Genomic DNA, 10,658 nt, shown 5'->3' with positions numbered 1-10,658 from the left:
TGTGACTTTCTAACCTCAATATTTGGGTGCCGGTGGTTTGAGCATGGGCATTTGAGGCTTGATGGGATGTGTCACAGTCCCTGGAAGCAGGATCAGAGCTTGGGCCTAGTGGTGTTCTGCTTCGAGGGTTGGCATTAGAGGGGACTTAGAAGTTGTGGTGAATTCTGTGGTCCCAGAGGGCTGGAGACGAGCCTCCAGAGGGGCCACTACTCCCAATCCCATGCCCCTGCCAGACATCCCAACCTGAGCATGATGCCATCTCCCAGTTAGCTCAGACATTCTCTTAGACCCTGCCACAACAAAATTCCTCAGAGAGTCAAACTAGAAATCGATTTACCAGCCTTGACTTACGACAACATACTCATTTCATGGACAAGGAAACTAAGGTTAAGAGAGGACACGGGCTGGGCACGGTGGCTCACACCTGTAATCCCAGCACTTTGGGAGGCCGAGGCTGCAGATCACGAGGTCAGGAGATGGAGACCATCCTGGCTAACACGGTAAAACACTGTCTCTACTAAAAATACAAAAAATTAACCAGGCGTGGTGGTGGGTGCATGCAGTCCCAGCTTACTCGGGAGGCTGAGGCAGGAGAATGGTGTGAACCCGGGAGGCAAAGCTTGCGGTGAGCCGAGATCGCGCCACTGCACTCCAGCCTGGGTGACAGAGTGACACTCCATCTCAAAAAAAAAAAAAAGAGGGGACAAATGATTGATGCAGGCCAGGCCAGGGCCCACATTCCCATTTCCTGTTTTCCATACAGCTGTGGAATGTCTGCTAGCTCAGCACTTCAGTGGGGCATTGATGAAGGGCTGAGCACTCCCATGAACTGCTCGAAAAGGGTTAGCCATAGAGAAGCAGGTATGAAACAATTCATGAGAGAAGAAAGGGTGGGAATGAGATAGGGAGGGAAAGAATGAGGAAGAAGTGAGCCACGTGGAAACCCAAGCAGACTCTATGCCTTCTGATTTCTACTGAAGCTGTAGAAAGGGCCAGGCAGGGCAACTACCTTTTCTTTCCCCTTCTCGGAGAGATCAGAGGCTCTGTGGCATGCAGGTGGACCAGTTTGGCCTCCAGTACCAGGTCACTCTGAAAAGGGGATTAAAAGTTAAGCACACCTGTCCGTTAATACTGGAGAAAACACTGACAATGATCTGGACTGGGAGAAGCCAGTCCTGGCTGGAGACATGAAAACCATGGAATTAAATTCCAGAACTCTGATAGAAGCCTGTGTGACTTTGTGTGGTCTGAAAAGCTACATTTTTTTTTTCTTCAATTTTTAAAAAGGACCCAAAATATAAGGACTTCAATGACAGGACAGCCATTCATCTTTCTGCATCTCATAGTGCTCTGGGATACTTAAGGAATCAGAGAGACTGAGGGGTTGAGGAGGATACTTATTTATTATTTAGGTGCACTGGCCCAGTCAGATTAACATCCAAAAAGACTGAGCCCCGAACAAAGAGTCCGGTTACCTTTTAAGCATTTTGTGGAGGTGGGGAGATCTGTGCAGGGGGAAGCATATTACAGATGCAAGAAACAAAGACAGTTATTCAATTAAGACATGCATTACATAATTTACTCTTCAAGGAAAAACCATGTTTTACAACTTGAGTTTATCTGCCTAGTGACCTTGTAGCTGCACAGCTGGAGATACAGGGTCTTCACAATGCCTGGGAAAGGGAGACATAAGGCTCACTGGCCACAGAAAAACAGGCAGTTAATTTTTAAAGGACTTCAGCTCTTTTTCTTCCTCAAGGGGAATTGGGTTTTCTTACATACAATGAGTTTTTGGTTACACATTCTTGAATTTATTTTAACTCCTGTTCCAATAGAACTGGACCTGAGGCAGCTAGGAATAGGATGCATGTTTCTGACCCTGGCCAGGATCAGAAAGAAGGAAACCTCTCCTGAGGGTCTTCAGCAGTGGAAGAGGGCAGTCAGGATAGGGACAGTGAGGAAACATTACATCACTGAAAACAGCTACTTATGCATATTCTATGCATGGTTGAAAATAAACAGCACTGCGTCTGGAATGAATTTGTAAAGTCTTCTGTGCCTTCCAACTCTTGAGTAGTCACTAGGTCTCTTGGATTTCTGAAAAGTCCTAGTCAGTGACAAGAAACATCCCTGTGTTTATCTAGTTTGATCCAAATCCTGTAGAACTCACCCCAGGGGTGCAGAGCCATAGGGAGTGTAATATCTTGGAACCATCCTAATGCCTAATCCCTGGGGCTAGCTGGATCTGACCCCTCCCCCTCCGTCCGATCTCTCTCTCTCTTCCATTCGCCTTCCAAATCCATTTGAGTTCAAATGTATCTGATTAAATAATCCCGGGGAAAACTGTAGAAAGCTCTAGGATACAGAATTTGGGGTCCAGGTACCCCTGGAACAATCTTGGATTCCTTTGTATCCATTTGCAAACTCTGGGTACACTGTGTATCCCCATCCAGGGGTCATGCCTCACAGCTCCTTTCTTCTAAGGAACTAGAGGCTTCCAGTCTCATGCCCTGACCATGTGTTATGGGCTGAATTGCATCTCTTTCTTCTACAAATGTGTATGTTGAAATCCTTGCCCTTAGTACCTCAGATGTGACTGTATTTGGAGAGAAAGTCTTTAAACAGGCAACTGAGGGTGGGCCATAATCTAGTCTCACTGGTGTCCTTAAGAGGAGATTAGGACACAGATGTTACAAAGGGAAGACCATGGAAGACACGGGAGAAGCCACCTGCAAGCCAAGGAGAGAGGCCTCAGAAGAAAGCAGCCCTGCCAATGACTTGATCCAGCTTCTAGAACTGTGAGGAAATGAATTTCTGTTGTTGAAGCCAGCCAGTGTATGGTTCTTTGCTATGGAAGCCCTGGCAAACTCATACACCATGTGTCTTAGTGTGTTTGTGTTGCTGTAAAGGCATACATGAGGGAGTGGGGGTAACATATAAAGAAAAGAGATCTTTTGGCTTTTTGCCAGGCTATACAAGAAGCATGGTGTTGGCATCTGCTTCTGGTGAGGGCCTCAGGTTGCTTCCATCCTCAGTGGAAAGGGTAGGGGAGCTGGAGTGGGCAGGTCACATGGAGAGAGAGGAAGCAAGAGAGGGGGTGATGCCAGGCTCTTTTTAACCATCAGATCTCATGGCAGCTAATATTAATAGAACGAGAACTCACTCCTCACTGTGGGGATGGCACCGAGCCATTCATGAGGGATCCACCCCCATGAGCCAAACACCTCCCACCAGGCCCCACCTCCAGTATTGGGGATCAAATCTCAACATGAGGTTTGTGGGAACAAATGTTCCAACTATAACACCATGTCTAGGAACATTTTGTTAAGTGGGCAAAAGGGCTATTAACCTGAAGGGGCTGAATGGAGCATTCTGTGGAAGGAGACAAGTCTTCCCTGACCCTCCTGATCTCCACTGAGTACTCTCGTGACGTTCATCTTCTGGAGTGCGACGGACATTACTGGAATGTTCAGGAAGATAATATGGAAAGGTCAGCATCAGAAGCATGCATCCTGGCTGGGCACGGTGGCTCATACCTGTAATCCAAGCACTTTGGGAGGCGGAGGCAGGCAGATCACCTGAGATCAAGGGTTCGAGACCAGCCTGGCCAACACAGAAACACTGTCTCTACTAATAATACAAAAATGAGCCAGGTGTGGTGGCGGGCGCCTGTAATCCCAGCTACTCAGGAAGCTGAGGCAGGAGAATCGCTTGAACCCAGGAGGCAGAGGTTGCAGTGAGCCAAGATCGCACCACTGCACTCCAGCCTGGGTGACAGAGTGAGACTCCATCTCAAAAAAAAGAAAAGGAACATGCATCCTATTACTAGCTGCCTCATGTCCAGTTCTATGAGATGGGAGTAGATGAATGGCTGTCCTGGTGTTGAAGTCCTTACGTTTTACATCTCTTTAAAAAAATGAAAACAAAAGGCCTGATGCAGTGGCTCACACCTGTAATCCCAGCACTTTGGGAGGCCAAAGTGGGTGGATCACGAGGTCAGGAGATCCAGACAATCCTGGCTAACACAGTGAAACCCCGTCTCTACTAAAAATACTAAAAATACAAAAAATTAGCCAGGCGTGGTGGCGGGCGCCTGTAGTCCTAGCTACTTGGGAGGCTGAGGCAGGAGAATGGTGTGAACCTGGGAGACGGAGCTTGCAGTGAGCCGAGATCACGCCACTGCACTGCAGCCTGGGTGACAGAGTGAGACTCCATCTCATAAATAAATAAATAAATAAATAGGCCGGGCGCAGTGGCTCACGCCTGTAATCCCAGCACTTTGGGAGGTTGAGGTGGGCGGATCACAAGGTCAGGAGATCAAGACCATCTGGTGAACACGGTGAAACCCTGTCTCTCCTAAAAATACAAAAAATTAGCCGGGTGTGGTGGCGGGTGCCTGTAGTCCCAGCTACTCGGGAGACTGAGGCAGGAAAATGGTGTGAACCCAGGAGGCGGAGCTTGCAGTAAGCCGAGATCGCGCCCCTGCACTCCAGACTGGACGACAAAGCCAGACTCCATCTCAAAAATAAATAAATAAATAAATAAATAAATAAATAAATAAATAAATAAATAATTAATTAAATAAAATGAAAACAAAAATATGTAGCTAGTCAGACCACACAAAGGCACATAGGCTTAGAACAGAGCTCAGGAATCTCCAGTCCTTTCTGGAGCAGGCACAGAGACACATGGTCTTCAGCAGAGCCTATACAGATGATTCACATAAGAAGTTTCAGGGCTGGACCTGGGGAGGAAGCCTCAGCCTGAGCCGGCTGTCCTGAGCCTGAGTAATCTAGCTGCATTGTCGTCATCCATCTGGCTGCCATCCAATGCCAGGACACAGTAATGAGAGACTGAGCTTCCTCTGGGAGGGAGGAAACAGTTAAAATCTTGCAGCAGCTGCAGTCATCTAGGCGTGGTTCTCTTGTCTGACTTGGGCTGCACAGATCCTGGGCCAAGGGACAGAAGAAAGACAGCCCAGGAGCAGAGCCTCCCAGATGGCTGAATTGGATCTGATGGCTCCAGGGCCACTGCGCAGGGCCGCAGCTCAGCCCCCGGCCCTTCTCAGCCCGGACTCTGTGTCGGCCAGCCCAGTGGAAGAAGAGGACATGGGCTCCTCGGAGAAGCTTGGCGGGAAGACAGAGGAACAGGACAGCGACTCTGCAGAACAGGGGGATCCTGCTGGTGAGGGGAAGGAGGTCCTGTGTGACTTCTGCCTTGATAACACCAGAAGAGTGAAGGCGGTGAAGTCCTGTCTAACCTGCATGGTGAATTACTGTGAAGAGCACTTGCAGCCACATCAGGTGAACATCAAACTGCAAAGCCACCTGCTGACCGAACCAGTGAAGGACCACAACTGGCAGTACTGCCCTGCCCACCACAGCCCACTGTCTGCCTTCTGCTGCCCTGATCAGCAGTGCATCTGCCAGGACTGTTGCCAGGAGCACAGTGGCCACACCATAGTCTCCCTGGATGCAGCCCGCAGGGATAAGGAGGTGAGTGCTTGGGGTCCATTCATCCATTTGGGAGAGGGCGGTGGGGGATGGTATGCCTGGCTGGCTGCAGCTGCTGGGTCCACTGACACCACTACGCGTTGAGCATACCTGAAAAAGACTTTAGTCTCAGCGTCTGCCTGCTGGGTCAGTGTAAATATACGTTGCACTTGGTTTTGGAAACTGTGGAGTAGGTTGCTCTGTCCCCATCTCTGTCCCACTGTCTCTGTGCAATCTCTGTCTGTGTCGCTGTCTCCTCCTGCTTGCTGGTTTCCTGGCTGTGCCTTATACAGCTTTTGGTGATGTGTGTTTGGGTGGAGGGCGCAGAAGTTGTGGGGCTTAGGACGGTGGTATGTCCGTCTGGCTGAATCTGCATGGCACATCCATTGTCAATTAATGAAATAAAACCTTGGCAGAAATTCAAGAGAAAAGAACAACTCTTTCTCCTAGTTTCTCCTTTTCTCTTTACCCCAAACAAGAGACCAGTAGAACGGGCCCCTCTGGAGATAACAGGAAATCTAAGAGCTTGAAAAGTGCTAAGATAGCAGAGAATTTGAAGCTTAGGTCCAGATATAATGTCACAGGTGGCTTAGGGAAAATAAAAGTCCCTCACCAGATGGAGGTATCAGGAGAGACTAAGAAACATCATGCTCATAGCCTGTCGTTTTTATTTCCATCAGATAAGGAAACTGTTTCTAGAACAACTTGTTTTTCTTTGCCCTAAAGCTAGATCCTGGAGAAATTCCTAGAAATTGGTTTGGCACTTTATATGCTTTTTTCTTCTACTTTGACTTTCAGCCAACACTTTCCGTTTTCAGTCGGGAAGTGTAGTTGACGTTTGTCCCACATTTCTTACATTCATCATCAAGGAAGTTCCCTGTTGACACTGCGTGCAGACCGCAGACCTATGGCCATTTCTTGGCAAATGTTCCCTGGCATCAAAGGAAAGAGGTTTCTGGGAAAGGGGGTCTACTTGCCAGGGCCCCTCCTCTCTACCAATCCCTAGACATAGATTTTAGCTGGTGCTAGTGGGATTGTTCTGGAAACCTCTGTATTCCAGATGCCAATGAGTCACCGTTTCCGGCCCGGGAAGCCACTTGCCAAACTGTTTCCGGCGTTTCCAGGGTAAGGAGTATCCCATCTGGAGGACAGGTAGATGAAGAAATAGATCAAAGGACAAAGCTCCATAGAGTTGAGGAAAACAGCCTTCATTGAGTATTGCCATGTGCTAAATGCTTTTTGTGGATTTTCTCACCCAATCTTCAAGTAACTATGAAGTTATCTCATATCCTCATTATCTCCACCACACTTGTCCAAGCTCATAGTCGACTAAGTCACAGAGTGAGAAATGGAAGCCTCTGGAAAGCCATCCTACTGGAGAGACATGAAGAAAGGACACAAAAATCACAACATTATACTCTTTTTTTTGCACCAAAACCTGCCACACATATACAAGAATTTTATTAGTTTTAACTGGAAAAGTGATGCATGACGATGTTAAACAATAATCTCCACCAGCAGGGTGTGGTGGCTCACGCCTGTAATCCCAGCACTTTGGGAGGCCGAGGCGGGTGGATCACGAGGTCAGGAGATCGAGACCATCCTGGCTAACACAGTGAAACTCCGTCTCCACTAAAAATACAAAAAATTAGCTGGGCATGGTGGCACACGCCTGTAGTCCCAGCTACTAGGGAGGCTGACGTAGGAGAATCACTTGAACCCGGGAGGCAGAGGTTGCAGTGAGCCAATATCAGGCCACTGCACTGCAGCCTGGTGACAGAGGGAGACTCTGTCTCAAATAATAGTAATAATAGCAATCTCCACCAAACATGCCATCGAATTTACTAGGAAAGGAGGGTCCCCAGTCCACCCCAGATCACCAAACCTCCCTTTTCTCCTTGAAGACTAATACTGTCTACACTTTCTTGTTTCCTTGCAGAAACGTTCTATGCCTGTACCAACAGAGATACAGTGTAAATTTTAAATATAGGGCACCTCATGTCTTACAGAGACGTGGGGTAATTGCAATTCCGAGCAGGAGGAGTTGTGTAGAGCACACGCAGAACTCTGAATTCAGATGTCCTAGGAGATAAATATCTAAGGTCAAATGAGGACAACTGAGGAATGGGCTTGAGGGCAGTTTGGGGCTGAGAAGCAACATGGCTTTAGGTACAGTGCTAAAGCCCCATTCCCCAGACCCCTCTGCTTTCTGGTCTGCTTAAAAGAGCTCTTGTCCTTCCCATCCTGTGTCCTTGTTTTCAGCTCGGAGAGCAAGTGTACTCTGTCAGTGTAGCCACACTTTAGGTGGCCTGTCCAAATCTTAGAAGGCAAAAGGTTTCTTGCAAGGAGCCCAGGGGACCAGCCTAGAAGACACAGTACGTTGACGAGGCCAAAGCTTTCACCAGGATGATTTGGAAATGACGAGGCCAAAGCCTTCACCAGGATGATTTGGAAATGACGAGGCCAAAGCCTTCACCAGGATGATGTGGAAAGTCATCAGACAGAAATAAGGCTCCGGAAGTCCAATCGTCCTTTCAGCTAGCCCAGGCCTGCTGCGGTTACTCGCTGAAGGTCACTTTGGGTCGTGTGAAGGGCTAATTACTCGGGCAGTCATCCTGTGTATAGGAAACTGCAAACGGCAGCGTCAGCCATAAAGACACAAAGTGGCTGAGATCCTGCTTTAGGGTCCACGGAACGACTCATTTCTCAGTTAACCAAGTGAGCCCTTTCTGAAGTTCCTATGGTTTCTAGCCACATTGGTGGGCAGACACTGTGTGCTTTGAGAAGTGGGTGTTCTTTGGTTGTCTTTTCTCTCCTGCTGAGCTTCCAGAGCCCAGTTATTTTTCATGGGGGCCTCAGCACTTCCCTTTGACCCAGCCCAGCATCTCCAGGCTCCTGTGGTTTTTTTTTTTTTTTTTTTTTTTGACAGAGTCTTGCTCTGTCACCTAGGCTGGAGTGCAGTGGTATGATCTCTGCTCACTGCAAGCTCCGCCTCCTGGGTTCATGCCATTCTCCTGCCTCAGCCTCCCGAGTAGCTGGGACTACAGGTGCCCGCCACCACGCCTGGCTAATTTTTTGTATATTTAGTAGAGATGGGGTTTCACTGTGTTAGCCAGGACGGTCTCGATCTGACCTGGTGTTCCACCCGCCTCTGCCTCCCAAAGTGCTGGGATTACAGGTGTGAACCACCACGCCCAGCCGCCCCTTTGGTTTTAAGAGCAGCTGGTCTTGCCTGCTGGCTGCCAAGTCTTCTCACCTTCTCTGAATCTCAGGCTTGCTATGTGGAAATGAGATCATGTGTGTGTGTGTGTGTGTGTACAGGAAATCTGGACTCCTTCTATGACTGCCTTTCCTGTTTGTTCTGATCCGTGAAGCAGGTACGGTTCTTTCGTGTTCCTCAACCATATCAAATGTTACTAAGTGCTTCCTATCGCTAAGTGCTGGGCTGCACTGTCTCGCCTCCAGGAGCTTGGACTCTAATCAGGAAGCCAAGACACATACCCTAACTCCATGGGGTACCAAGAGGCTGGCACAGTGCAATTACTGCACCTTTGGAGCCAACCCTGGGAGCAAGGTCAGGGCAGGTTCCTAAAGCAGGAAGACCTGAGCTGAGCCTTGTCCTAGATCTTCGGAGAGCATTAATGCCAGGCCATGACACTGAACCTCCGCATCAGTCCCAGAAAGTTCAGGGCTGGATGCTGACTGCGGACACAGTCTCCATGGTGAGCAAGAGCCAAGTATCTAGAGCCAAAAGTATCCATGCTCATTTGGGGAGCAGTTAACTGGCATCACTCACAGCCTGTTTGCTGGCAGCCGAAAGGTGGATGATATGTGTATGTGGCCACTTGGGAAAGGAATTACTTGAGCTGGGAGCAGTGGCTCACACCTGTAATCCCAGCACTTTGGGAGGCCGAGGCAGGTGGATCGCCTGAGGTCAGGAGTTCGAGACCAGCCTGACCAACATGGCAAAACCTTGTCTCTACTGAAAAAATAACAAAAATTAGGCCGGACACGGTGGCTCACACCTGTAATCCCAGCACTCTGGGAGGCCGAGGCAGGCAGATCACGAGGCCAGGAGATCGAGACCATCCTGGCTAACACGGTGCAACCCCGTCTCTACTAAAAATACAAAAAATTAGCCGGGCATGGTGACAGGTGCCTGTAGTCCCAGCTACTTGGGAGGCTGAGGCAGGAGAATGGCATGAACCCGGGAGGCAGAGCTTGCAGTGAGCTGAGATCACACCACTGCACTCCAGCCTGGGAGACAGAGTGAGACTCTGTCTCAAATAATAATAATAATAATAATAAGTATTCACATAGTTCAGAGAACTACTGGAAAAGGAAAGCCATGAAGGCATCATTTAAAGAGTTAGAATCCAGCCCTCTGAGATGATGAAAGCTAAGGTATGATCATGTCTGCAACTTACTTTTATATTGTTGGCCCCTCTGTCCCAAAAGGTAAATATGAAAAATATTATAAATTTTTGAGTGGGTGTGGTGGCTCATGCCTGTGATTCCAGCACTTTGGTGGGCCGAGGTGGGCAGAACACGAGGTCAGGAGATCGAGACCATCCTGGCCAACATAGTGAAACCCCGTCTCTAATAAATACAAAAAAACATTAGCCGAGCGTGGTGGTGCATGCCTATAGTCCTAGCTACTTGGGAGGCTGAGACAGGAGAATCGTTTAAATCAGGGAGTCGGAGGTGCAGGGAGCCAAGATCATGCCACAACACTCCAGCCTGGCAACAGAGTAAGACTCCATCTCAAAATAAATAAATAAATAAATAAATAAATAAATAAATAAATAAATAAATAATAAGAAGATAATATATTGTCATTTGCAGTTGATAAGACTGTCTACATAGAAAAGCCAACTATTGGCCAGGCACGGTGGCTCACGCCTGTAATCCCAGGACTTTGGGAGGCCGAGGCGGTTGGATCATGAGGCCAGGAGATCGAGACCATCCTGGCTAACATGGTGAATCCCCATCTCTACTAAAAATACAAAAAACTAGCCGGGCATGGTGGTGGGCACCTGTAGTCCCAGCTACAGGGGAGGCTGAGGCAGGAGAATGGCGTGAACCCAGGATGCGGAGCTTGCAGTGAGCCGAAATTGCGCCACTGCACTCCAGCCTGGGCGAGAGAGTGAGATTCTGTCTCAAAAA

General features: G+C 48.5%; 1 protein-coding gene across 1 annotated transcript in view; it reads left to right on the top strand.

Moving 5' to 3' along the window:
* The first annotated feature begins 4,580 nt into the window (after positions 1 to 4,580).
* The window catches only part of TRIM16 (tripartite motif containing 16), a 23,338-nt gene continuing 17,260 nt past the window's right edge, over positions 4,581 to 10,658 (top strand). Inside the window, exon 1 of the mRNA XM_023188074.1 lies at positions 4,581 to 5,495. Coding sequence (XP_023043842.1) covers positions 4,998 to 5,495 — 498 coding nt within the window. The 5' untranslated portion in view covers positions 4,581 to 4,997. The remainder of the gene's footprint in view (positions 5,496 to 10,658) is intronic.

Source organism: Piliocolobus tephrosceles, chromosome 16 (genome assembly GCF_002776525.5).
Source record: "Piliocolobus tephrosceles isolate RC106 chromosome 16, ASM277652v3, whole genome shotgun sequence".
NCBI lineage: Eukaryota > Metazoa > Chordata > Mammalia > Primates > Cercopithecidae > Piliocolobus > Piliocolobus tephrosceles.
The sequence above is the reverse complement of the archived record's forward strand: the minus strand, read 5'-3'. Positions and strand labels throughout refer to the sequence as shown.